Source organism: Ylistrum balloti, unplaced genomic scaffold (assembly GCF_031769215.1).
Source record: "Ylistrum balloti isolate Yb309-2 unplaced genomic scaffold, AGI_CSIRO_Ybal_v1 Utg369766, whole genome shotgun sequence".
Classification (NCBI taxonomy): Eukaryota; Metazoa; Mollusca; class Bivalvia; order Pectinida; family Pectinidae; genus Ylistrum; species Ylistrum balloti.
In genome coordinates, this window is record NW_026781962.1 from 646,176 (window position 1) to 670,000 (window position 23,825).

The 23,825-nt window shown below is 35.9% G+C and overlaps 1 protein-coding gene and 1 non-coding gene across 2 annotated transcripts in view; one reads left to right on the forward strand and one right to left on the reverse strand.

The window, feature by feature from the left end:
- LOC132543818 (centrosomal protein of 290 kDa-like) overlaps window positions 1–23,825 on the forward strand; it is a 51,925-nt gene that overhangs the window by 18,107 nt on the left and 9,993 nt on the right. Inside the window, exons 22-50 of the mRNA XM_060207337.1 lie at window positions 270–362; window positions 846–995; window positions 1,255–1,335; window positions 2,411–2,584; window positions 2,862–2,973; window positions 3,358–3,557; window positions 4,107–4,167; window positions 4,625–4,722; window positions 4,893–5,025; window positions 5,400–5,602; window positions 5,812–5,925; window positions 6,096–6,290; window positions 6,451–6,531; window positions 12,367–12,474; window positions 12,738–12,872; window positions 13,510–13,740; window positions 15,051–15,269; window positions 15,633–15,787; window positions 15,986–16,199; window positions 16,378–16,515; window positions 16,809–16,923; window positions 17,290–17,399; window positions 18,238–18,396; window positions 19,282–19,421; window positions 19,731–19,887; window positions 20,074–20,211; window positions 21,290–21,448; window positions 23,252–23,368; window positions 23,694–23,825. The exon at window positions 23,694–23,825 is cut by the window's right edge and continues 27 nt beyond it. Coding sequence (XP_060063320.1) covers window positions 270–362; window positions 846–995; window positions 1,255–1,335; window positions 2,411–2,584; window positions 2,862–2,973; window positions 3,358–3,557; window positions 4,107–4,167; window positions 4,625–4,722; window positions 4,893–5,025; window positions 5,400–5,602; window positions 5,812–5,925; window positions 6,096–6,290; window positions 6,451–6,531; window positions 12,367–12,474; window positions 12,738–12,872; window positions 13,510–13,740; window positions 15,051–15,269; window positions 15,633–15,787; window positions 15,986–16,199; window positions 16,378–16,515; window positions 16,809–16,923; window positions 17,290–17,399; window positions 18,238–18,396; window positions 19,282–19,421; window positions 19,731–19,887; window positions 20,074–20,211; window positions 21,290–21,448; window positions 23,252–23,368; window positions 23,694–23,825 — 4,122 coding nt within the window. The remainder of the gene's footprint in view (window positions 1–269; window positions 363–845; window positions 996–1,254; window positions 1,336–2,410; window positions 2,585–2,861; window positions 2,974–3,357; window positions 3,558–4,106; window positions 4,168–4,624; window positions 4,723–4,892; window positions 5,026–5,399; window positions 5,603–5,811; window positions 5,926–6,095; window positions 6,291–6,450; window positions 6,532–12,366; window positions 12,475–12,737; window positions 12,873–13,509; window positions 13,741–15,050; window positions 15,270–15,632; window positions 15,788–15,985; window positions 16,200–16,377; window positions 16,516–16,808; window positions 16,924–17,289; window positions 17,400–18,237; window positions 18,397–19,281; window positions 19,422–19,730; window positions 19,888–20,073; window positions 20,212–21,289; window positions 21,449–23,251; window positions 23,369–23,693) is intronic.
- Window positions 10,516–10,588, reverse strand: Trnat-cgu (transfer RNA threonine (anticodon CGU)). Its single transcript has one exon. It is a non-coding gene; the product is annotated as a tRNA-Thr (tRNA).

Genomic DNA, 23,825 nt, shown 5'->3' on the forward strand with positions numbered 1-23,825 from the left:
CTGTAAACTGTGTCCATATTCAGCAGAGGTCTTATTGTAAGCTGAAGATTTGTGTGCCTTTCACTGTAAACTGTGTCCATATTCAGCAGAGGTCTTATTGTAAGCTGAAGATTTGGGTGCCTTTCACTGTAAACTGTGTCCATATTCAGCAGAGGTCTTATTGTAAGCTGAAGATTTGGGTGCCTTTCACTGTAAACTGTGTTTGATTTGTCAAAGTTCTTATTTAGATTTGTATTATACATCAAAAAACCACGGTTCGTTTGTCACAGGAATGGGAGAAGGAGACGGAATCAATGATACAACAGATGAAAACATTATCCGCTACACAAGAGGAAGATAAAGTCAGAATTCAGGAGTTTGATGTAAGATTTTTATACTGAGAACATCATTTCAGGAATTAAAACAATCACTATTTGTTATAAATTTTCAACTGAACGCAACGAGTTTATCACACTTTTATCTTCTATACTTGTCTTGTATTTATTGCGTATGTGTATCAGTGTGTGTCAGTGTGTGACAGTGCGTGTCAGTGTGTGTCAGTGTGTGTCAGTGTGTACATCAGTGTTTGTGTCCGTGTGTGTGTGTGTGTCAGTGTGTACATCAGTGTGTGTCAGTGTGTGTGTGTCAGTGTGTACATCAGTGTGTACATCAGTGTGTACATCAGTGTGTGTGTCAGTATGTACATCAGTGTGTGTAGGTCATTGTGTACATCAGTGTGTCAGACTTTCCCAAACTGAAGGATTTGATTTTGAGGTTCAACACTCAACAAAAGAAAAAAACACATTAGTCTACATGTATATAAAGTGGATGATTGATAATGGTTATCTGTATATATTTGTTCTCAGAGAATGATAGACACACTATCTAAGGATGAACCAGAGGTACGGAGACGTCTTTCTGAAATGACTCGGAGGATCACTGTTTTACGTGTCAACGAGAAAGCATTGACTCGAAGATATAACATATCTGAAGAGGTGGAATCACAACTAAGGAAGGTATAGAATTATTTTGATCACATGGTACAGTAGTAAGACTTGATAAAGAAAGAAAAGTTGAAGGCTTATCGGTTATTCTTGCCTTGAATTAGTGATATTAATACTAATGTTTGATTTTAAAAGTGAAATATTTGTTTTTAAGATATTATTTGTCAATTTGTGGAAAAAAGGTTCATTTATGTTAAATTTGAAAGATAAATTTATGTTGAGATTTCTTGGTTTTGTGACAAATATTGATTAAGAAACATAATTGTGACAGGAAATCAATCACTACAAGAATGAGATGGCATCAATGGAAACATCGGTATCGGAAAGACTTGGATACCTTCAGAGATTCAAGGTAACAACAGTGTTCAGTTATACTCCAGTAACGTCAGAGGTTTACCTGGCGGAACTTTTTCGTCAAACATTTTTTAACAAACAGCATAATTATTTTCAATGATAAATTGGACACCTAGCAACCTCTTCTGTTACAGGAGAATACTCAATCCTTGATAAGAATTCACCATTATCAATTTTTTTTAAATATTAAATTTCTGGCAGAAATTTTCTTAAGAAATGTGAATTGAAATTTAACAATTAAATGTCATGAAATTTCTTACTATACTGAGGTGTCGTATCCTTTAAACATACTTTGTAGATCTTGGTATTCTCAGAGATTTAAATTTATTATATTTGAATTTCTTACTTTAAGATAACATGAAATTAAATATTCTATCAATATTTTTTGCCTAAAAGTATACTTTATGATCATTGGCCAGCATTTTGGTCCTCTTGTAGACTAGCTGAAAGAAACACTTGAAAGTAATGCATATGTATTTTGTCATTAGTTTGAAATGCAGAAATGATGACTAAAGTGTATGGCAAATCATTGGCTGATGACACGGTAGTGTCATGTATGAATCTGATCGTGTGTAAACTAAATATGACATGAATTATGTCATGATCGTTCCAGTTGATTTATGATAGCAGTCTAGATATTCAAAGAATAACTAAACAAAGGGAAAATCACTGCGAAAAATAAATAAAATTAAATTTTTTTTGTCTTCAAACAATTTCCGTTAGAAACAAGTCAGTTTGGGACTTCAGGCCCCACTTGTATAAAACATTTCAACTTGAGATTTCCTCAAGTTGAGATGTTTTATACAAGTGGGGCCTGAAGATTAACTTCTAAGTTTAGACATCTGGAAAAAATGTGTCAATTGTTAATGTCACATTCTGCTTATTATCATATTTTCCCATGACAAATGGAACATGATATTAAGAGGGTTTCACTGTACAAATTATGATGCAGCAAACATTGAGATGCACAGAGTAGCTGTTTCCATTTTAACATATCAAAAAACTTTTATATTGATTGAAAATATCTTCACTTTTCTTGATTTCATATTTCTATTGACCTTTCATTTTGACAGGATATGGCCACTTTCAAGATCTCTGCACTGCAGAAAGCTTTAGAAGACTCTGTACCTGCTGACGACCTTGAACTTACCAATAAGAAATTCCACCAGCTGACTGAGAAATATCGAGATGGCTTGGAGAAGGAGAACAGTCTGGTTTCCAAAGCCGATGTTATTACAGGGCTAGAGGTAAGGGTCATTTGTTATCAAGGTTGCATGGTTTGTATACTGGACTAGAAATACAGGTTAAATGGGGTCAAGGTCACAAGGCTGACATTACAGGACTGAATGTAAAGACAACAAAGAGTAAAGACAACAAAACTGATATTATAGAATTAAAGTATGGGTGACATGGGGTCAAGGTCATAATGTTGACATTAGAGGACTGAAGTTACGGATCATGTAGGGTCACAAGGCTAAGACTGGAAAGATAAAAACTGTAATCACATGGTTTATCTAAATCCAGGATGAAGTTAAACGCCTGACAGAGGACAATGATGTTCTCAAGAAAACTCTGGAAATGGAGAAAGAGAAACTACATTCCCTTGAAGCAGCCATGGAGGATCTTCATAGAAGAGGTGAGTTGGAGCAAGGAATGAGAGACTCATTTCTGTCGTTAGTTCACTCTGTTTAGGAGGTATTTCATTGATTCTGTCATATAGACATGGTACTTGACTTTATTTTTGAAAAATTATAAATTCATTCAATTATGTGGCTAGTGCACCTCATAATCTGGATTTTCACATTTCTTTACATCAATTTTGCCTCCAAGGTTTCAAAATAATAACCCATTGAACCTTTGACAGACCTTAGGAAAACAAAACAGCTACCAGATGCAGTTTAGTGAATTATCTGCTACTGTCTAATTCTAAATTCATATTTCATGGTGGTATTCACCTGTCACTCGGGGGTTAATTTTTGTTTGCTTGAAATGTAAAGTTTTGTACATGATTATCTGAAAGGCATCACAGATGGCACAGAAATTCAGAGAGTAACAGACGGTGATGTCATAACTATCTCTAAGCGAATTACGACACTGGAGATGAAGGAACTTAATGAGCGACAAAGAGCTGAACATTCTGTCCGGATGTATGAACAACAGAAGAAAGTACTTCAGGGTCTGGATGACCGCAATAAAGACTTGGAAACCAAATTTTCAGAGGTGTGTTTTATGTCTAGTAAAATTTACTTCCCAAAAGAGGATTAATGTTGTACATGTTTGATAAGGAGTTTTGTTTTTTGTATCCCAGAAAGTTAAAATTTATTTAAAGACACATCAATCAACAGCTTTAATGATACAGTGGAACCCCCTTAATATCACATTCTATTTATCAGGGAGAAATGTGATAATAAGCAGAATGTGACTCGTCTAAACCTGGAAGTTAATTTTCTGATGTACAATGACCGATAATGAATCAAGTTCGAAAAGTAATGAATCAGTAGTTGAGATTGTTTCAAAGTTTTTTAGCCAAACTTCTGAAATATGAATGGAACCAAAAACCATTTCTTAAAATTTGATATTAGTATAATGGTTATCAAATAATGGCTATCTGTCGTCAAAGAAAAGTATGACAATGATCCTACTTTTGGTAAAATATTTTCTCTGAGTGGGGAGGGGGGGGCTTATTTTCAGTAAAATACGGCATTACAAATTTCTTGCACATAGTCGACGTATTGAAAGGAAATACATGTTGTTTTTTTAAAATTCCAGATCACCCAGTCGAACTTAGAGCTACAGAGAATTGAGAGGGACTTACGAGATGAGCTATCAAGTAAGACCACAATCAGGGCTCTTGTTGTCAGTCACAATTTTCTGTGGTTTTTGAAAACATTTTGTCACATAGCTCGCTTCACCAGATAGCCGAAGAAGGCATTTTTTTAATGATTTAAATTGTAAAGCCCATGGTTAATATACAGGTAATTACAGTAAAGTTTTTTTGTTGACTCTATCTCAAATAAGGAGCACTATGACCGTATGATTGAATATCATATCATTATGTTTTTTATCATATAAATAAATAGGATTTTTTTTATATCTTTCTTGTAATTTTTTTTTTTTTTTTTTGCATAATTAACTATGGATGATTTGAATTGAAATTAAGCACAAAAGTGATTTTATCGAAAGAGTTTTTTTCAACTGCATATTGATTTATTTAAATGAAGTTTAGAAAGTTCCTAAGAAATTAATTAGGCACTTGCTGATATTCCAGATGTGTATATTTATTTCAGAATCTGTGACTAAAGCAGTGAGTGATGCAGACAGAAAAAGGATTAGTCAGCTAGAGGAGATCGAGGTTACCCTCCGTAATGAGATCTCTAAACTCAAGGTCAGTGAGGAAGGTCAAGGTCAATTTCTTCACTTTCATAAGTAAAAGAAAATGTCATTTTTGCAAAAGCTCTGTTTGCATAATTTTTTCCCCTAAAATCAATATTGACTGATTAATAGAAAAGTTTCATAAAAAACGAATTGCAGGTTTAAAACTTTTTTTTTTTTCAGGAAGTCTGTGAAGTCGCTACATCCCAAGTGAAAACTCTGGAGACGTTACAACTGTCACGAGAGAAGGAAAATGTATCATTACGACAACAATTGCTAGACTTTCAGATGCAGAGTGATGAAAAAACAATCATAGGTTTGTATTGTCAAACATGTGATCAATACTTTTTATCTTTCCATTACTAGACAAAGTTTGATTGATACATATCTCCCTGAATTAGAGCTGTGATCAAAATTTTCTATAATCTTGTCTAGTTTGTAATCTTTTTTGTAGATTTTTTCATTAACTTGTTGTTACTCTTTTATCAGCCATCAAAACCCACATCTGAATTTTTTTTCCCGATTTGCCTTTTCACATTAAATCTATTGATTTATTTTAATTTGTTGTTCATTTCATTTTCTGTAAAATTACTATCTGTTATAATCTTGAGTATTTGTGAACAATTATACCTTACACTTGCTTTTTCTGGTCGGTAATTGCTTATTTTTTAACTTACGTTTTACCTCTAGGGAAGCTGCATCGACACATCGTCCAGTTACAAGTCAGTGAAGGGACATCCGTCCGCAGACTTGAGGAGGCCAATAAACGTGTAACAAAACTGGAAGCACAGATTCTTCGAATGGAGCAGAAACTTGATGATAAAAACCAGACCATGGTCCACAACAAGGCAGAGGCTCAAAACAAGGCTAAACACCTGAAACGTAATTTACAGGTAAATCTTGGACCAAAGGTTGTGATATGACATTGATGGGTAAATTTTAGGCCAGATATCTGAAATATAATCAACAGGTAAATCTTTGGATTCGAACTTGGACCCCTAGGTATGGAACCTCAGATGTTTTATGTTTTATAAATGTTTTAGAGTTTAATGTTGCTTTCAGAAGAATAATATAATACTGTCCATTTTCAATGTCCATACAGGAAATGCGTTTGCAGTTTGCTGGAGCCATCCCTCTGTCCAAACAGGAAAAATTCACAGTGAACATGAGAAAGCTTCATCAGGATAAAACCAACCTGGAACTGGAACTGAAACAGGTAAATTTTCTATTTTCAGGTTACTGTTTAAGATATTAAGAGATTTCTGTGTATTGAGAATCTTTCTTTACAGTTTTTATTCATGATCAAATGCTCGTTTCTGATTCTCTTTGGTTGAATACATTGGATTGTTAAGGTACCTACCAATATATGTTTGTTTCATGGGTCAGGCGCGAGAGAAAAGAGATGCAGTTGAGGACAAACTCGCTTCATTGGAACTTCAGCATCGAAGTCTCCAAGACTTGATAGCCACCATCAAGGACGGTCGTGGAGCAGCCAAGGTCGTGGAATGGCACAGCAAGATGGATGCTGTTAGATTGGAGGAGCTCAAACAGAAGCGACTCAATGTTAAACTACAGCAACAGGTACGAACAGAGACAAGGAAGGTTTTATTTTGAAAGCATGATCAAAAGTCATATTGGAGAAAAATACAGATACGCATGAATTGTAATCAATGTGAACAGAATTCAAGATTTGATACAACAGTAAACATTTTTTTTTTTTTTTTTTTCCTTTTCCCATCAGGTCCACTATCTGGAGGGGATGATACGCACCAGTGAGGCCACAACCTCTGACCTTGAAGGAGAAAATGTCAGACAAACTCAAGTATGTACAACAATCAAAATATTATGTCTGCTTAAATATCATTCCCACTGTCAGCTCTCCAACAGATCAAATTCTGTCAGTTCAACAGTCACTCCCACAGTCAGCTCTCCAACAGATCAAATTCTATCAGTTTAACAGTCACTCCCACAGTCAGCTTTCCACCAGATCAAATTCTGTCAGTTTAACAGTTACTCCCACAGTCAGCTCTCCAACAGATCAAATTCTGTCAGGTTAACCATCACTCCCACAGTCAGCTCTCCAACAGATCAAATTCTGTCAGTTTAACCATCACTCCCACAGTCAGCTCTCCAAACGATCAAATTCTGTCAGTTTAACCATCACTCCCACAGTCAGCTCTCCAACAGATCAAATTCTGTCAGTTTAACCATCACTCCCACAGTCAGCTCTCCAACAGATCAAATTCTGTCAGTTTAACTATCACTCCCACAGTCAGCTCTCCAACAGATCAAATTCTGTCAGTTTAACCATCACTCCCACAGTCAGCTCTCCAACAGATCAAATTCTGTCAGTTTAACTATCACTCCCACAGTCAGCTCTCCAACAGATCAAATTCTGTCAGGTTAACCATTACTACCACAGTCAGCTCTCCAACAGATCAAATTCTGTCAGTTTAACAGTCACTCCCACAGTCAGCTCTCCAACAGATCAAATTCTGTCAGTTTAACCATCACTCCCACAGTCAGCTCTCCAACAGATCAAATTCTGTCAGTTTAACCATCACTCCCACAGTCAGCTCTCCAACAGATCAAATTCTGTCAGTTTAACAGTCACTCCCACAGTCAGCTCTCCAACAGATCAAATTCTATCAGTTTAACAGTCACTCCCACAGTCAGCTTTCCACCAGATCAAATTCTGTCAGTTTAACAGTTACTCCCACAGTCAGCTCTCCAACAGATCAAATTCTGTCAGGTTAACCATCACTCCCACAGTCAGCTCTCCAACAGATCAAATTCTGTCAGGTTAACCATCACTCCCACAGTCAGCTCTCCAGCCGATCAAATTCTGTCTGTTTAACAGTCACTCCCACAGTCAGCTCTCCAACAGATCAAATTCTGTCAGTTTAACTATCACTCCCACAGTCAGCTCTCCAACAGATCAAATTCTGTCAGGTTAACCATTACTACCACAGTCAGCTCTCCAACAGATCAAATTCTGTCAGTTTAACAGTCAGCTCTCCAACAGATCAAATTCTGTCAGTTTAACATCACTCCCACAGTCAGCTCTCCAACAGACAAATTCTGTCAGTTTAACAGTTACTCCCACAGTCAGCTCTCCAACAGTCAGTCAGCTCTCCAACAGATCAAACCATTAACAGTCACTCCCACAGTCAGCTCTCCAACAGATCAAATTCTGTCAGTTTAACCATTACTACCACAGTCAGCTCTCCAACAGATCAAATTCTGTCAGTTTAACCATAACTCCCACAGTCAGCTCTCCAGCCGATCAAATTCTGTCAGTTTAACCATTACTACCAGAGTCAGCTCTCCAACAGATCAAATTCTGTCAGTTTAACCATCACTCCCACAGTCAGCTCTCCAGCTGATCATATTCTGTCAGGTTAACCATCACTCCCACAGTCAGCTCTCCAACAGATCAAATTCTGTCAGTTTAACAGTCACTCCCACAGTCAGCTCTCCAACAGATCAAATTCTGTCAGTTTAACCATTACTACCACAGTCAGCTCTCCAACAGATCAAATTCTGTCAGTTTAACAGTCACTCCAAAGTCAGCACTCCAACAGATCAAAATCTGTCAGTTTAACCATTACTACCACAGTCAGCTCTCCAACAGATCAAATTCTGTCATCAGCTCTCCAACAGATCAAATCAGTTTAACCATTCTGCTCTCAGGTTTAACCATCACTCCCACAGTCAGCTCTCCAACAGATCAAATGTCAGTTTAACATCACTCAGTCAGCTCTAAAACAGGTTAACCATCACTCCCACAGTCAGCTCTCCAACAGATCAAATTCTGTCAGTTTAACCATCACTCCCACAGTCAGCTCTCCAGCTGATCATATTCTGTCAGGTTAACCATCACTCCCACAGTCAGCTCTCCAACAGATCAAATTCTGTCTGTTAAAACTTCACTCCCACAGTCAGCTCTCCAACAGATCAAATTCTGTCAGTTTAAACATCACTCCCTTAGTCGAGACTGTACACCACATCAAATTAATCTTTAATTTTTCCATGATATATTCAAAGAGTACAAAGGAGATTCTTGGATTTTGAAAATAATATCAAGATGATACCACAATATTGGGAACACTCCAGATCTTTTAAAGAACTCAACAGCAGAATCTGATTACTTTGTGTACTGTAGAATCATTAATTTTAGTAGGAGATTTATTTTTAATGATTCTGTGAGTACACAAAATAGTACATGAGTCCCCAACTTTTAATTTTGTTGTCTTTGGTGAACAATAATGAAATATTTGTGATGAGTTTCATAAACCACATAATAAATGAAAATGGATTTAAAATTCTTTTCATTGCATAATTCAGGAAAATATTGTAGAAAATGGACATACCTACGTCAAATTTGAAGTCATTTCGCCTTTCTACCTATAATCTCCTTAGTTACATCTCAGTGTGTGACATCATCGTCATCAAAACCAGACATCACAAGAGATTATATTGCATGTAACACAACAATAAAATAATTGATAAACATCACCTGAATGGAAACGATATGTAACACAGCAGCTCTGTTGGATTACTTAAAATTAAGACGATCAAAGTTCAACCCAGGTGCAGTTGTTTTAGTAAGTCTAAGTATCAGTATTCTTCACGACAAGTCTGGAATGTTAGAGAGGGCGGGTGAGGCAACGACAGTCAAAATATTCTCTTTGGACGTTCTATCCACTATCTGTACTCCCCTTTCTCTTCTCTCTCTCTCCCACGTCGTTTTTATACTACCTGGTTTACCTTTTCATAGGGTATGGTCAAGCAATTGATTTTAGAGACATACTCTTTGTCTGCGGTCAATTTGTATACAACATTTAAGGGTCTAAGTATATGTAAACTTTGAGTGAATGATGGTCGGGCCTCCCAATAAATCTGATAGATAATAAACAGTATAAAGGATGACCATCGCCGTTTTGACCAGGGTCAGTTTCATAACCAGCATAATGCATCAGAATTCAAAGACAAAGTAATTTACAAACTGGAATGAATAATATTTGACCATCACTATTTGACCAGGAGCAGCATCCTGTGTCACCATCAAGGCACAGAGATATTAATTTTGCTATACATTAAACAGTAACTAACCCAGTACTTTTTCACACTGTTCAGATCTTATTTTGTTACATGTATGTATATTAATTTGAGGATTTTTTTTTCTCCAGTTCAAGCCCATTGAATTATATCACCAAGTAATCCCTTTGAAAATTGGCAAATGTATGGAGTCATGAAATATCATTATGGACTTTTGCATTTGAAATTATGATAAACAAAAAGTTAATTGTAGGAACTTGAGCAAGTCTATTTGAATTTAGCTCAATTTAAACTCTGTTGATTAACATAGTTGAAATTTTTGTCTGTATAATGACTTTTATTTGTGAGGTATGTTACATTTGTTGATTTATCATCCCATCTACAGCCAAGTTCATCTGTTCTAATGTGAAAAGATACATAGTTCATTATGTCATGAACGGAGATATATCTAAGTCCATGATTATATAGTTTCCCAAACATTAATTAATTGTGTGAATGCAATAAGATGAAGCACATATGAATGTATGAAATTGCTATTGAATATAGAAATATATTGAATAACTAAAGAAAAATTTAGATCCACAGTGAATATTTTTTTTAGAAATAATTAAATTCTTGATGTAAGTAAGTTTTTAATTAGTGTTTGTTGGTTAAGTAACATGATGTTATAAGTGTTTAAAGTAATCGAGGATGTTGTTGCACATTTTTAAAAAATTTATATTAAAAAAAAATTAAAAATATGTCGTGCCCCCAGTGAGAGTCGAACTCACGACCCCTGGTTTACGAGACCAGTGCTCTAACCACTGAGCTATAGGGGCATTGCATACCAGCGGAGGTCATTAAATACTGTATATTGGTGGGTCGGCTTTATTGACAACTCGCGGGATCATAAATGACATTGTTTAAAGACGTTTCATCGAAAAATCATATCATAATTTGAAGTATTCTGATTCTCGTAACATGGTCTAGTTACGTTACATTGCTTATACATATGTCTTTTCGCTTTAAGTTGATAAACACGTCGTGCAAAGTGTACAGTACACTGCCAGCGATCGATATGTTCTGTTGTCATGTAATTCTGGGGGCTATCTCCAAACCATATTGGTCTAAGCAAAGTTTGTGAATTAAAATAATTAGTTTATAAGTAAATCTGTGGTGTGATTTGGCTCAGATGGTATAATTGTATGGCCAAACAGTTTACAATAGATGATATAAGTTAGGTCAAGTATAAATTCAAAAGTTGACGTATGCTCTTAAGTCTCTGTATATTTCATTTTTGAGATGACCAATGTCACTGCGGACGTTTCATATCTGCATATTATTTCTATTTTGGAAGTTCAATTGACAACTATACTCGCAAACAACATTTCCCCCCAAAATAGTTCACATTGTAAAAAAGCTGACAACTCATAGGACCCACCAGATTTTAAAGAAATTCAAAACCAACATTTTCGGACTGAAAATGCTTTTAAGGTTTAAAGTCCCTCAGCTTTTCCGTTTGAAGATTTTTAAGATCTCTATTTTCCCCCATTTCTTCTTCAGAATGACATCACGTGCCAACTGATTAACTTTTTTAATTAGTTAATTAGATTTACACTATGTTGTGTTTACTGAATCTTCTCTGCTAATTAAGAAATTAATTATCTTTTAACAAATAAACTGTGTATTGACTACTGCTACAACACATCATTTTCATTCATGTGTATTTTTTTGGTCTATAATCTGTTTACTATCTCAGCACACTAATTTCGACCTTAGTGTACATAGGATTATAGTGCAGCCTAAAAAGTTCTTCAAATTTGTACCATCTTCACTACGTATGTCAGTGCAGAGACGTATATATATGTGTTATATACGTCTCTGGTCAGTGCTAGTACGCTCCACACTGGTTATTTGTCTGAAGTAGGTGACGGTATGGTCATTGAAACGCTGTGCTCTAATCTTCTAATTGTTGTGTTTTAAGAAATCTTTTTCTATTAACAGAAGAGACAGTTCAAGTTAAAAACCATTGTTAATGCACCTGTTTCAGGGTTTTCCATAAGAGCCGGTCGCTGGCCACTTTGACTGGCTACTTTGATCATTTGGCTGCCTACACCAATCCAGTTCTGTAATAATGTTCCGTACACGACTACACGTACACGGCAGGCCAGCCTCCTACTTTCACTACACAGCCTACTACTAACAAAATTATGGAAAACCCTGTGTTTAATATTATACAGAGATAATAGGAAGTGCTTGGTATATATTTATCCCAATTTCTTTCATTGTTTTTCAGTAGATATACTACATATGTAAGATTATTGCGTATAACCTTATGACCTTTGACGTTCGGAATTTAATGATATTTTCGTTGGCAAAACACTGTACTTTGTCTGTGAGACAATGCCGTGCGATGGGAAGGGTCACAGTCAGAAAGTAGAGTGTAAAGATTCTTAAGTTACAAATCATTAAAGATGTCTCCTTATTGATATCTGTAGAAGCTTTCCCCTTATTTTAAAGCCCTGACGTATTTTCATCCCCAAAGGCATTTGGATTAGGGAGAGAAATTATCCATGCAGAAATAAATAAATTATTTTTTGTGGTTAATTGTTTGTAGGAGTATGAAGAGAAACAGCTTCGCTGGGAACAGCGCGAGGTAGAACTGGAGAGAACTATCGCCAGACTAGAAGACCAGGTGTCACAAATCGCTGGAGCAGCTTCTAAGGTTAACCACAAGGAACTTAAACAACGATTTTAGATTTATAAAACAACGATCTTAGATTTATTATGTCAGCTGTGATCCAGTTTTAAATATATATACAGAATAAAAAAAAAATATTCGAGGTCTGTTGAACATATATGATTCTGTAAGTTATTTATTAGTTGATCGTTAAATGTCTTGGTGATTCAATGAATTTTTCTTCATTCTTGGTATTTCTTTGAATATATGATGTTTTGCCAAACAGTATTTTTTCTTGGTTATGACAGTTTGAAGAAGCAGTTGGTACCTTGCCAGATGCCAAATTACCTGTTGCAAATCAACTTGAAGAAGCCATATCAACTATCAGGGGAAATGTCAAGATCATACTCGACACCCAAGCTGAGAATAAGGCTCTTAAAAAGGTCAGAGGTCATGTCGTTTGTAAATAGAATTGTATGTATCATCATCACATCTTCATAAACCATCATACATGATCTGTTTTGGAGTTGTTTCCCTTCAGTGTTTTTACATTGGATATTCATTGTGTTTATTTAATTATACTGGTGGTCAAACTTTGCCATCTCCACAGATTTTCAAAGTTCAGGATTTATTCTAAATAAACTTTAAAATTACACAAATAATTGATTAAGATGTGGGACAATTTTCTTTGAAATATTCTCAGTCTGACATTTACCAGTTCATCTGAGTGAGGAAATATCAATTTGGGTCAGTAGATAAGGAAAAATATTTCATGTTTGACTGGGAAATAAATAATAGTGTGAAATCAACGTTTTGTTTGACCCAAGTCTCAAAACCATTCGTCATTCATTTGTCTTAGTGGTAGGGGTAGTAAGTGGCAAGTGTTTATGATATAGGAAAATCTCATGAAAAAGTCTAATGTGCAAGATTCGGAGAGATTCTGGAAACAAAAAAAAACATATGGGATTCATCCTAATATGATATCAGTGGAGGTGACTCTTTGTATCTGTAGGTCATTGCCAAAGTGATAATATTTTCAATTAAACCTAGTCTTCATTTTTCACCTTTTGTTGTCTTTAGAGAAATGCTGAACTTGAGAAACAGTTGCACGAGTCAGACAAGACAATCCTTGCTCGTGATAGACTTGTAGCTGATCTCCGACTTCGTCTGCCAGCGTCAGCAGACAGGGACGAAATGATTCTCAAAACCACCTCACAGATAACAGAGTCCATGGCCAAGCCTCAGAAAGACAAAGAGTATGAGAGCGAACAGTCCATTAGGATAGCCCAGTCGACCATTTCAAGTCTCCAGGTAAATTGAATTCTCAGATGCATTTACTATAGAAAGGAAATTCTCGTAAACTAATTTTTTTTTGTTTGCATTATAATTTCGCATATTTCGTTGCCAAACAAATTCGCAACAAGTTGTTACAGCAAAATTGTTAAAGTTATGATGGGAATTAAATACGACATATTATGTAATTATAAAGTGTAGTGCGCAGCTGCTAATTGCCATGAATCTGTTGAGATGCAGAAATCACTGTAAGTAATCACCACAAAAATAAGCAGTATCTGTTCAAGAACTTCTTAAAGTGGTGCTTGTAAATGTTTTCTGACGGAAATCGCCATATTTTTTTTCGGTCCTGAGGCTGTAGCTATTTTAAGTCAAGGGGGAAACCTAGAGAAATAATTTCACATAGCTCAGAGTTGACAGAGTTGTGAAGACTGCTTACTTGCACTGATATTACTCGTATACCTTCACAGAATAGAAAGAAACATATCTTGACATCTTTCTGTATATATATGTCAAAGTTTTGTCTGTTTTTTCATCATTCAGTTTTCTGGGTTAATTTCTCATGATCTGCATGCCATGACACTGATATTTTCTAACAACTTTTATTCAGCCTTCCAATTATTGCCTGAATTCTTACTTTAAGTATGGAGATGGAAATAAAATCGGCTATTTTCATCGATCTTTAATATTTTCTCTTCATTTCAATCGATAGTGAATTAGTACTACTTTGACAAAAATATTCTACCAGGAACTGAGAATGTTAGTCATGTAAAAGATGATGATAGGATTAACTGTGTTGCAGGTGTCAGTCATCACAAAGTCAAAACTCTGTCCTAGGTATTATTCTTCACAAAGTCAAAACTCTGTCCTAGGTATTATTCTTCACAAAGTCAAAACTCTGTCCTAGGTATTATTCTTCACAAAGTCAAAACTCTGTCACTGGTGTTAGTCATCACAAAGTCAAAACTCTGTCACAGGTATTAGTCATCACAAAGTCAAAACTCTGTCACAGGTGTTAGTCATCACAAAGTCAAAACTCTGTCATAGGTATTATTCTTCACGAAGTCAAAACCCTGTCACAGGTGTTAGTCATCACAAAGTCAAAACTCTGTCACAGGTATTAGTTTTCACAATGTCAAAACTCTGTCACAGACCTTTCACGAAGGTGATCAAGGTTTGATTCCCAGGTCCAATGTGAAAATATGTGCTGACACCTGCCTGACCAAGTTCTCGCATTTCCATTTATGATTTAGTTTTCCATTAATATATTTTGAACTTCAAGAAGGATATTAAAACTCTTGAAAATGCTGTCTTTCACATTATTGCAGGCAAGACTTCAACAAAAGGAGGAGACTATAGCTAAATATCAGGAGCTTCTAAAGCAGGCACGTGAGGACATGATGGAGATGAATCGTCGCCATGACAAGGATCTGAAGGACATGCAGCAAAAGCTTCATCTCAACACAGACACAGCCTTCAACAAGTTCAAGGACGCAGCACGTGACCTGATGGCGAAACAACTTGCCCATCCCATGTCTAGTAAACAGGTAAAAGAATATCAGTGGGTAACATATGTACTTAATAAAACATTGATAGTAGGACATTTTTTTTCTTCTGATTTTTTCCTCTGCTGACTTGGACAAGAAAAAGCAAGTTTATAGAAATAAAGGACTTAGGAAAGGATTGATTACATGAAACCAAATGCTATGGTGGCTAAGTGGTTTAAGCACCTGATTGTCTGAATTTATTACTAGCCATCCACCTTGTGGTCGCAGGTTAGAGACTTACGTAGGGCAGTTGCCCGGTACTACCCACCTAAACCTGGCACATCCTTAAATCACTCTGGCATGTGTACAAGAATATGAGGGACACAGATCTTTCATAATGATTTCACTTTTCTCTGACCATAGCTTGCTCGTTTGAATGAGCTTGAGGAGCACTTGGCAGATCAGGACAATGCAATGGCAGCCATGAGTGAGAAAATCCGTCAGAGAGATGAAGAGATTGCCAGTCTGAGGTCACGACTACAAATTGATTCTCGCAGTCACAATGTGGAGAGGGAAAGGTAGGCACCCACAAATTCCAGTGTTTTATTTTGTTTTCTGCAGTTTCAAAAAAAAAAAAAACATACAAGAAATAAATCATTATTTGAAAATCCAGTTGTTACTTTTGTATAGAAAATCTCTGTATTGGGTAAAGTTTTTTGTTACATAAGTTGTCTCCCCTTTTTTTAAAATAAAACCATTTCCTGCTGATATGATAGGATGACGGAGGAGACAAAGACGGAGATTCAGACTAGGGAGCGTGAGGTGACAGAGTGTCATCGCCAAATAGAACACCACAAGAAAGAAGCAGACTTGCTTCGGGAAGAGATTGAGGCCCTTAAGGAACAAAATAACAGGGCACCCACGACTACCATGAAAAATCTTGTTGATAGACTTAAAAACCAACTAGCCCTCAAAGAAAAACAACATCAGGTATAACTGCTTTGCTTTTGGAAAAAATAATGCCAAATTAGCTGACATTGGACATTTTTACATAAATCAATAATTTCATAATTGTTTGGGGTTTAAGAACAACTCTGAATTTTAAGGGTGGGTTTCTGTTCATTGACTCAACATCATGGTATCGATATATTCTTGTTTATTATTGTAGGCCCTGAGTAAAGCCCTGACAGAGTTGAGGGCAGATATGGTCCAGCAGGCACAGGAGACCGTTACTCAACAAGCTCAGGAATCTGCTCAGGAAACCAACATTCAAAAAATCATTGATTCACATACCAAAGAAATGGCTGTAAGTTGTCTCCCTTGAATTTTTGTAGAAATCCCTACATTTTACTAATAATTTATCACAATACACATACACCTCTGCAAGAGATGATGTACAGTAGTTGTCACTTTCATTTTCCCAAATGTCTAAATATAACACCCACTTTTCTTATTATGATTTATATATGTAAATATGGTTAGAAAATATTGGAAAATGCATTAAAAGCATGTTGAAATAAGCTTTGAAGGATTAATTAATCACTATTTATGGATCATATTAATAAATGAATGATAAAGTTGTTATTTTTGTAATATTAGGACCAGATTGAAGATCTGCAAAATGAAGGGGATAGACTGAAAAAGGAAGTAAGGAAAAGGAAAGAACAGGAGTCAAACCTTCAGACAGAATTAGATGATATCCGCGAGGAAATGTGTAAGGATGAAATTTCATCACTTAACATGCCACATAATTTATGCATCCATGAAATAAGAATGCTGATGATATTTCACCAAGAGATCAATTTAACAATTTACATTGCTTATACATATATATTCAAATTACATATCACAGTATGTATAATATAGGTAGGGATGGGAAATTTGTTGAAGATTTTACACTCTTTTCCAGTTGTTACCTAAATTTAAACTTCATAAATTTATTGAAGAAAAATACACATAAAATTTCTGTCTAAGAAAAGCATTTAAGGAAATTCCATGTTGTTGGTTTTGGATTTCATGGTAATAGAAAACAGTTGTTAAATAGTTATTCAAATGTATCATCAAAATCTTTTGATTTCAGCAAGAAAAGATCGTAATTTACATAGAGTCAAGGGAGATAAGCATCGCCTGGAACAGGAAGTTGAAGAGCTTGAAAAGAAAGTTGAGCGTATGAGTACAATGAAAACACAGGTGAGTTTAAAGATAAGAAATTTCTGGAACTTTTAATCGATAAAATCATTCAAATTGGATGATATTTTAAGACTTTGAACAAATTGGATACAGAATGAACTCATAAATTGTGAAATTGTGCCAAGCATGATATTAGACATGTATTCAAAGACAACAAAATCTTATTTAAAGCATCATATTCATCTAGACATGCACATTGAATCAGTATTATCAGGAGCATGTCGCACAACAAACAAATTTATTTTGGTGTGAAATCAAAAGAAATGTTGACAAATGTTTGCCTGTATACTAGATAGTAAGAAAAGGTTTCTTTCTACCTTTCATTTGGTGATTTAACACATAAGATTTTTCAAAAATAAAAAAAACAGAAGATCAGTTTTGCAGAGACTTGTGTAACTCCAGTGAGAATTTTAAAACATCTCTTAAAGCCTATAACACTACAATATTTCTAACTTCTTGAATGAATGATAGCGGGACATTTGGTTTGCTCTAACACAGATTGTTCCTGTCTGATCTTCATCATGATACAGTATTTTTTTATATACACTGCAGGTATCCTGTTACCTTTTTCAGACAAATGATTAATGTGTGGATACAAAAAAGTTCAAAATAGATAGAATGAATTTGAAAATTGAACTCTGGTATAGTTTCAGTTTGTACATATACATGTCAGAATGATAATACAGTTGGTGAATGTTTAAAAACACGAAAAAAATTTGGTAAAAAAAGCTGAAGTGAGCCATTTAAGGTGGATGGATTTGTTATGAAATGAAGTTAAATGTCACCTTTGTGTAGAAAATATCTCACAGTAGTTTCTTTATCTTTCCATGTTTAACAGAAATCGGGAGACAATGCAAGGCAACAAGAATACGATGAAATGAGACGCAGAGTAAGACTTTTAGAAGATGAGTTGAAACGTAAGCAGCAGCAACCAGAAAAACCATACGAACGTCAGAAAGAGGCTCCTGCACCTCCAAAAGTTACACCAAGAGAAAAGGTAATTTCATTGAAAGCTCAAGGTTATTCCAAACAAATGAAAACCTCACTGTTTCTCAAGAAGAAAATGTTTCCAAAGTTATCAATATTTTCAGTTTTTACCTTGGCAGTGGAAAATGTATTCTGATGCCCTGCTATTTCATGATCAGAAGTATTGTTGTTTGCTTTAGATGGGTACAGACATCAAATTGTAACTTTTTTAGTTGCATCCAAAATAATATGCAGGTCATGTTCTGATTCAATTATGAATTTTTCTACAGTTATGGCCTTTAAAAAATCAAAATTTTATTTAAATTTTCTTCACTAAAATAGTATTAATAGCAGAAAATTGGAGACTTGGCTAATTCATGGCTACATTTTTAAAACACCTATTACTGAAGTGAATAACACTTCAAAGCTCCGAACTTCTCCCAGTTGTAGATTGAGTCATTAGTAACTGTGACTCATCTTGTCCAAGTCTTATGCCTTAGCTGAAATCAGGATCAAAACAGTTTTACTCACCTTTTTGTTGTTATACTTTATGTTAGTGGCTGTAGAACTTGTTCCTGGTGTAGTTGTTGTTCTATTTATAGCTTTGCTATTTTCCTTATGGAGTTGCATTTTGATCAAAGCAATTAAGATTCATCACACATTTTACTTTTTTAATTTTTGCTCCAGATTCTTCAGATTAAATTGTTTTTTGCACTTCAGGATTTGTATAAATGCCTGAGTTGTGATCAGCTTTATTTTCATTGATTTAAAAGTAAAAGCATAAAACAAGTACATATTTTTGTGTTACGAATATTAGTAGTCTGTTAACTAGATTTAATTTTATACTTATTTTAGGAATGTTCCTTCTTTGTTTGAAAATTTTAAGTTTGAATTTTTTGTAAAACATAAATTTAAGTCGGATGAAATGATCAAATGGGAAGAAAGTAAGAAATGGCAAAAGACAGTTGAGAAGATGAAAGGAAAAGTTCGGGAGAAAGAAGCAGAGGTTGAAAAGATGCAAAGGACATCACAAATGCTTAGAGATCAGCTGGACAGGTATTGTTACTGTTTTATCAAGTCATCAGGAAGTTCATGCTTGCTGATAAGCCCATTTTGTTTTATAGTTATGCACTTAGCCTTGATAATGACCCAGATGTTTCGTGTTTGGCCCCTCCTCTTTATATCTTGCTAAAGTGTTTACTGGTATAAATAAGTTCTTCGAAAAGCAATTTTCTAATTTCATTGCATTAGACTTTTTTTTTCTTAAATTTTTAAAATGTGTATCCCAGTTTGTAAAAGTTCATTAATTATAATATAATTAATTATTAATATACTATCTTCAAAAAAATGTATGCTGTGCTTCAGAGCCTTGCGTGAGAAAGAAAGCCTAGAGAGGAAAATTTTCAACCTCCAGAGGGCAGCAGCTGCACCATCAGGACCTGCGGGGCCATCAGGCAAACACGGCAAGGCTGATCATGAGATGGAGGCTCTCCGCACCAAAAATTTCCATCTCCAAGAAGAGGTAAGCAACAAAAAAAATATGATGAAAAATTGTCTAAAAAGAGGACAAAAAGATTTTTAAGAATATGTTAATAATACAATTAAATAAGCTCTCCCTACATTTCAAAAAATAACTATTTTGTGATATCTTCATCATCAATTAATTTAATGTTTTTAGGTGATAAGGGTTTCTTCTCAATTTTTTCAGGTTTCTAGTCTCCGTCAACAACTTGCTTTGGGCAAAGATGCTGCTTTCCAGGAACTGCAGGTAAAAAACACTTACCTTGCCCAGCAGCTGGAGCAGATGGAGCAAGTTGTTGCCCACAAGTCTTCCGTCGCCTTTACAGTAAGTTTCAGCCAGATCCTATTTCTTTCAATGATAAATAGGAGTGCTTGTGTCACTGATTTATTTACTGTTAGTATCCATAGGCTTTCATATTGACTATAATTGCCAGTTGATAACAATCAAATATTAAGATATCCAATCAGATGTTTTTTAAAACAAATTTGCTTTTATCTAGTAGAATGTTACCATATTTTCTGGCCTATAAGCTGCAGCTTTTTCACTCATGAGTCGGGCGTGTTGCTAATTTGTCAGTGCCGCTCATATGTGAACAAAACCAAAAAAATCAGAAGAATGGGGAAGAAAATGTAGTACCAGTACAAGACATCATAAACTGGTTTTTACAAGTACCACATATTTGTAACTGAGATAAATCATGTGGAACCAATTGCAATCCTATACTATTTGATCATTAAGATGGAAATAACTGTATTTATCCAATATTTTTTTATTTGAAGAATACTGTAAAATCGTCAATTTTTAAGGAAGAATTAATTTTGTTGATTCCATTGGCACTCTAAATCCACAAATTTTTATGTTCATGAAATGATACATACATAAAAATTGACATAGAGTGTAGGACAAGTACATGGTGGTAGGGTAGGTTAGTGGCAATGCACTCGTTTCTCACCTTGCCATCCGGGGTTTGATGTGAAAAGGTAAGGGGTCACCTACTTGATCAAATGGGTTTTCTCCAGGTAGTCCAGTTTCCTCCCACTATAAGGACCCTTGTACCCTTACATCCGTGCCAACAAGAGTGATTAGTATAAGTTGAAATAGCTTGTTTCGCAATTGTTGTAAACTAAATAAAGTTTATATTTACATGTATAAATGAATATTGTGATCAAGATTCATCTACAAAATAAAATGAGCAAAAAATTTCTGTAAAACCACAAAATTTTTGAGTCCCACAAAAAAGTCTGATTTTGCATTATTAGACAATTCATTTGTCAGGAAATGTCAGCGATCAGTGTTATTATGATGACAACCGTTTAAATCATGACATTCATGGGGATATGAATACTGTCAGAATCAGGGTGATATGATAGTGTTGCCTTCACTATATTGATGTATCCTTTAGGAGCCTGGACAGACCGCCTCCCCCTTTGGTGCCAAAGAGTACCAGGATTTGTTTGAGAAAAACCAGAACCTGCAGCGACAAGTTCTGACCCTGTCAGAGGAAAATATTGAACTCAAGTTTGAATCTGAACAGTTGAGAAAGGATACACCTAGACTCAAGGTAAACTAAACCCATGAAAAAACGTGTTGCACCTTCTTTTTCTAGAACTCTTCAGGATTTAAGTTTTTGTCTGTTGCCTTGACTACACAAGGCTATTTTGGTTAACTTTCAAGCAGTCAGTTGATCCCTCTATACATCCATATTTATTTCACACAGAAGTACAAACTGTCTATACACCTCACACAGGATTACAAACTGTCTGTAGACCTCACACAGGAGTACAAACTGTCTATAGACCTCACACAGGAGTACAAACTGTCTATAGACCTCACACAGGAGTACAAACTGTCTGTAGACCTCACACAGGAGTACAAACTGTCTATAGACCTTACACATGGGTACAAACTGTCTGTGGACCTTACACAGGAGTACAAACTGTCTATAGACCTCACACAGGAGTACAAACTGTCTATAGACCTTACACTTGGGTACAAATTGTCTATAGACCTCACACAGGAGTACAAACGGTCTATAGACCTCACACAGGGGTACAAACGGTCTATAGACCTCACACAGGAGTACAAACTGTCTATAGACCTCACACAGGAGTACAAACTGTCTATAGACCTCACACAGGAGTACAAACGGTCTATAGACCTCACACAGGAGTACCAACGGTCTAAAGACCTCACACAGGAGTACAAACGGTCTATAGACCTCACACAGGGGTACAAACTGTCTACAGACCTCACACAGGGGTACAAACTGTCTATAGACCTCACACAGGAGTACAAACTGTCTATAGACCTCACACAGGAGTACAAACGGTCTATAGACCTCACACAGGAGTACCAACGGTCTAAAGACCTCACACAGGAGTACAAACGGTCTATAGACCTCACACAGGGGTACAAACTGTCTACAGACCTCACACAGGGGTACAAACTGTCTACAGACCTCACACAGGGGTACAAACTGTCTATAGACCTCACACAGGAGTACAAACTGTCTATAGACCTCACACAGGAGTACAAACTGTCTATAGACCTCACACAGGAGTACAAACTGTCTATAGACCTCACACAGGAGTACAAACTGTCTATAGACCTCACACAGTAGTACAAACTGTCTATAGACCTCACACAGGAGTACAAACTGTCTGTAGACCTCACACAGGAGTACAAACTGTCTGTAGACCTCACACAGGAGTACAAACTGTCTGTAGACCTCACACAGGAGTACAAACGGTCTATAGACCTCACACAGGAGTACAAACGGTCTATAGACCTCACACAGGAGTACAAACTGTCTATAGACCTCACACAGGAGTACAAACTGTCTATAGACCTCACACAGGAGTACAAACGGTCTATAGACCTCACACAGGAGTACAAACTGTCTATAGACCTCACACAGGAGTACAAACGGTCTATAGACCGCACACAGGAGTACAAACTATCTATAGACCTCACACATGGGTACAAACTGTCTGTGGACCTTACACAGGAGTACAAACTGTCTATAGACCTCACTCAGGGGTACAAACTGTCTGTGGACCTTACACAGGAGTACAAACTGTCTATAGACCTCACTCAGGGTTACAAACTGTCTGTGGACCTCACACAGGAGTACAAACTGTCTATAGACCTTATGTTTATGGAAAAAAGAAATCAGAAAGTCAAGTATTGAGATCTTAACCAAAGTTTGGGGATGTACTTATTGGTAATAAGGCAATTAGATAAGTAGCAGTTGGTAGTGTTTCTATAGGAACTGTATTAGTCAGGCTCAGTACTAGGTATCGATGGATAAATATTGTTCATTTATACAACAATGTATATCTTCCTTAATTCTGTTTCTTTTTAGGAAAGAATCAAAGATCTACAGAAATACGTGGAAGCTTTGAAGTTAGAGAACTCCCAGCTAGGTGGCAACAGCACAACTCGGTCCTTAGATTCTTCTGGTTCAAGTGGTGTGCGAAGGGTAAGTCACCAGAGCAACTGCAAAAAAAGAGAGACGACCCAGTGTACTGATCCATATAAGATGAATGGTTTTTTTTTTCTATTTTGAGTTTATTTGTTGGTCTGTTATTGTTTTGTTTACTTTTAAAAGGATGTGGTATAATCAGAGCCCTTGGATATGTTCTCTAATAAGTTTTTGAAAATTAACTTTTCTTTTGAAAGTAAAAGAAGTTGTGTGTTTACTGACAGGCCAATAATAGAAACTAAATAGAAAGTAACTATGGATAACGAGATTGGAACAGATTCCCATCGGTATTATTGAGTGAAAGGGACCTTTGTTCATTCAGATTGGAGACAGTGGTAAGAGTACACGTGAACTGGAAAAAACTGTTGCACTTCTCAAGAAGGTGGTAGAACGTGTTCAGGCGGAGAATGAACAACTCAAACGTGGATCCAACGCCACAACACAACTTACCAGT